The sequence below is a fragment of the Glycine max genome, chromosome 18 (genome assembly GCF_000004515.6).
Source record: "Glycine max cultivar Williams 82 chromosome 18, Glycine_max_v4.0, whole genome shotgun sequence".
NCBI lineage: Eukaryota > Viridiplantae > Streptophyta > Magnoliopsida > Fabales > Fabaceae > Glycine > Glycine max.
This window is the reverse complement of record NC_038254.2, coordinates 11013869-11015713: the sequence shown is the minus strand read 5'-3', so window position 1 is coordinate 11015713 and position 1845 is coordinate 11013869. Positions and strand designations below refer to the sequence as shown.

General features: G+C 42.2%; 1 protein-coding gene across 1 annotated transcript; it reads left to right on the top strand.

Moving 5' to 3' along the window:
• The first annotated feature begins 267 nt into the window (after window positions 1-267).
• LOC102670384 (uncharacterized) lies at window positions 268-942 on the top strand. The gene has a single exon (XM_006603147.1). It carries the CDS (start codon window positions 268-270, stop codon window positions 940-942), a length of 675 nt encoding a protein of 224 aa, XP_006603210.1.
• Window positions 943-1845: the final 903 nt, after the last annotated feature.

The window sequence follows — 1845 nt, the reverse complement described above, 5'->3', positions numbered from 1 at the left end:
CAATGGTGGTCTGATTTAAAGAGTGTCAATCAGCACCCGGTCATGGTGGATGTTTCCAAGCAGCTCTCTTGGAAGGTGGGTAGGGGAGACCAAGCTCTTTTTTGGGAAGACCCTTAGGCTGATGGTGGGGTACCATTTAAAGAACGATTCTTAAAATTATACCAAATCTCTTCCCAAAGATTGCATTCTGTTGAAGACATGGGGTATTTTTCCAAGCATGGGTGGGAATGGAATTTCTCTTGGAGACGCAATCTATTTGATAGCGAGATGGGGGTAGCATCAACTTTCTTAGAGACTATTGCTGCTATCAGAATTTGTGGTACCCTGAAAGATACCTGGCTGTGGGGAGCTGAACCTAATGGCATCTTCTCTACTAAATCAGCCTACAACCTCATTAAAGCAGAGCAGATTTTGGAAGATCAAGATTCGGGTTTTCACCAGCTTTGGGATCTTAAAGTCCCCCCTAAGGTTCTGTCTTTTGCTTGGAGGCTTCTCTGGGATAGACTCCCTACTAAGGATAATCTTTCTAGGAGACAAATCCAGCTTGACAATGACCTATGCCCTCTATGTCAAACTCAACCCGAAACTGCATCCCATCTATTCTTCACTTGCGATAAAGTGCTGCCACTGTGGTGGGAATTCTTCACTTGGGTTAAGGAAGGCACAGTTCTACATAATAGTCCCATGGCTAATTTTCTTCACACCTCAACTACAACTGGAGGAAAGAATATTACTAGAAGAAGGAAGACTTGGTGGTTGGCTGCTACAAAGTCAATCTGGCAATCCAGAAATGACTTGGTGTTTCACAATCAGGCGTTTGATATTCATAAGTTGATAGATAATTCTATTTTCCTCACTTGGACTTGGCTCAAGGGGTGGGAAAAGAATTTCTGTGCTCCTTTTCACCACTGGTCCTCAGCAATGTCCTTAGTTTTTGTTTAAGTTTGCTTTGTAGGGAGGGGTTTGTGGGTTTCCTCACGAAGGGGTCATGTTTTTTGTATCCTTTCAGGAGTTTCTTCTCCTGTGTTTCATGTAGTACCCCTGGTACTCTTATCTATTAATATATTTATTCTTGGCGGTTCAAAAAAAATGGTCGTGGATCAAAGCAATGGACAAGGATTTTACTCTTCATTTTAACCAATGGTCCTCTAATCTTAAGGAAGGTTTTAGGAACTAGGAGGCGTTAACTCTTAAACTCTTAAACTGTTACAAGAACACAATAAGGGTAAGGGAAACTGTTAAACTCCAATAATAGGCGTTAACTCTTAAACTGTTACAAGAACACAATAAGGGTAATGGAAACTGTTAAACTCCAATAATAGGCGTTAACTCTTAAACTGTTAGAAGAACACAATAAGGGTAAGGGAAACTTCACTAAGGAAAAGAAGCACAAAGTTGTCACGATGCTCGAGTTAAATATGAGAAACCCTAGCCATGTTTAGTTCACTAAGTGTGCGATACATGAATGCAATCAAATATTTATACAGGATTAGACCAAACATACCTACGTGAGGTGGCGAAGGAGAAGAAGCACAGACTTCTGACGATGCTCGAGTGCGACGAACACGATGCTCGACCTTAGACAAAATGATGGTCAGATGGAGAACATACAGCTTCAAGGTAGATGGAGAACAAAGAGAGCAAGAAAGCTTAGATGGAGAAGAAGACAGAGAGAAGGACAAGACAACGCGAAGGAGACGAAACATACCTAGGTATGGTGGTGAAGGAGAAGAAGCAGAGACTTGTGACGATGCTCGAGTGCGACGAACACGATGCTCAGATGCACACATGGACGGTTTCGCTAGACGGAGATTAGAAGAAGAAGAGAGCGCGAAAGCTTAGATG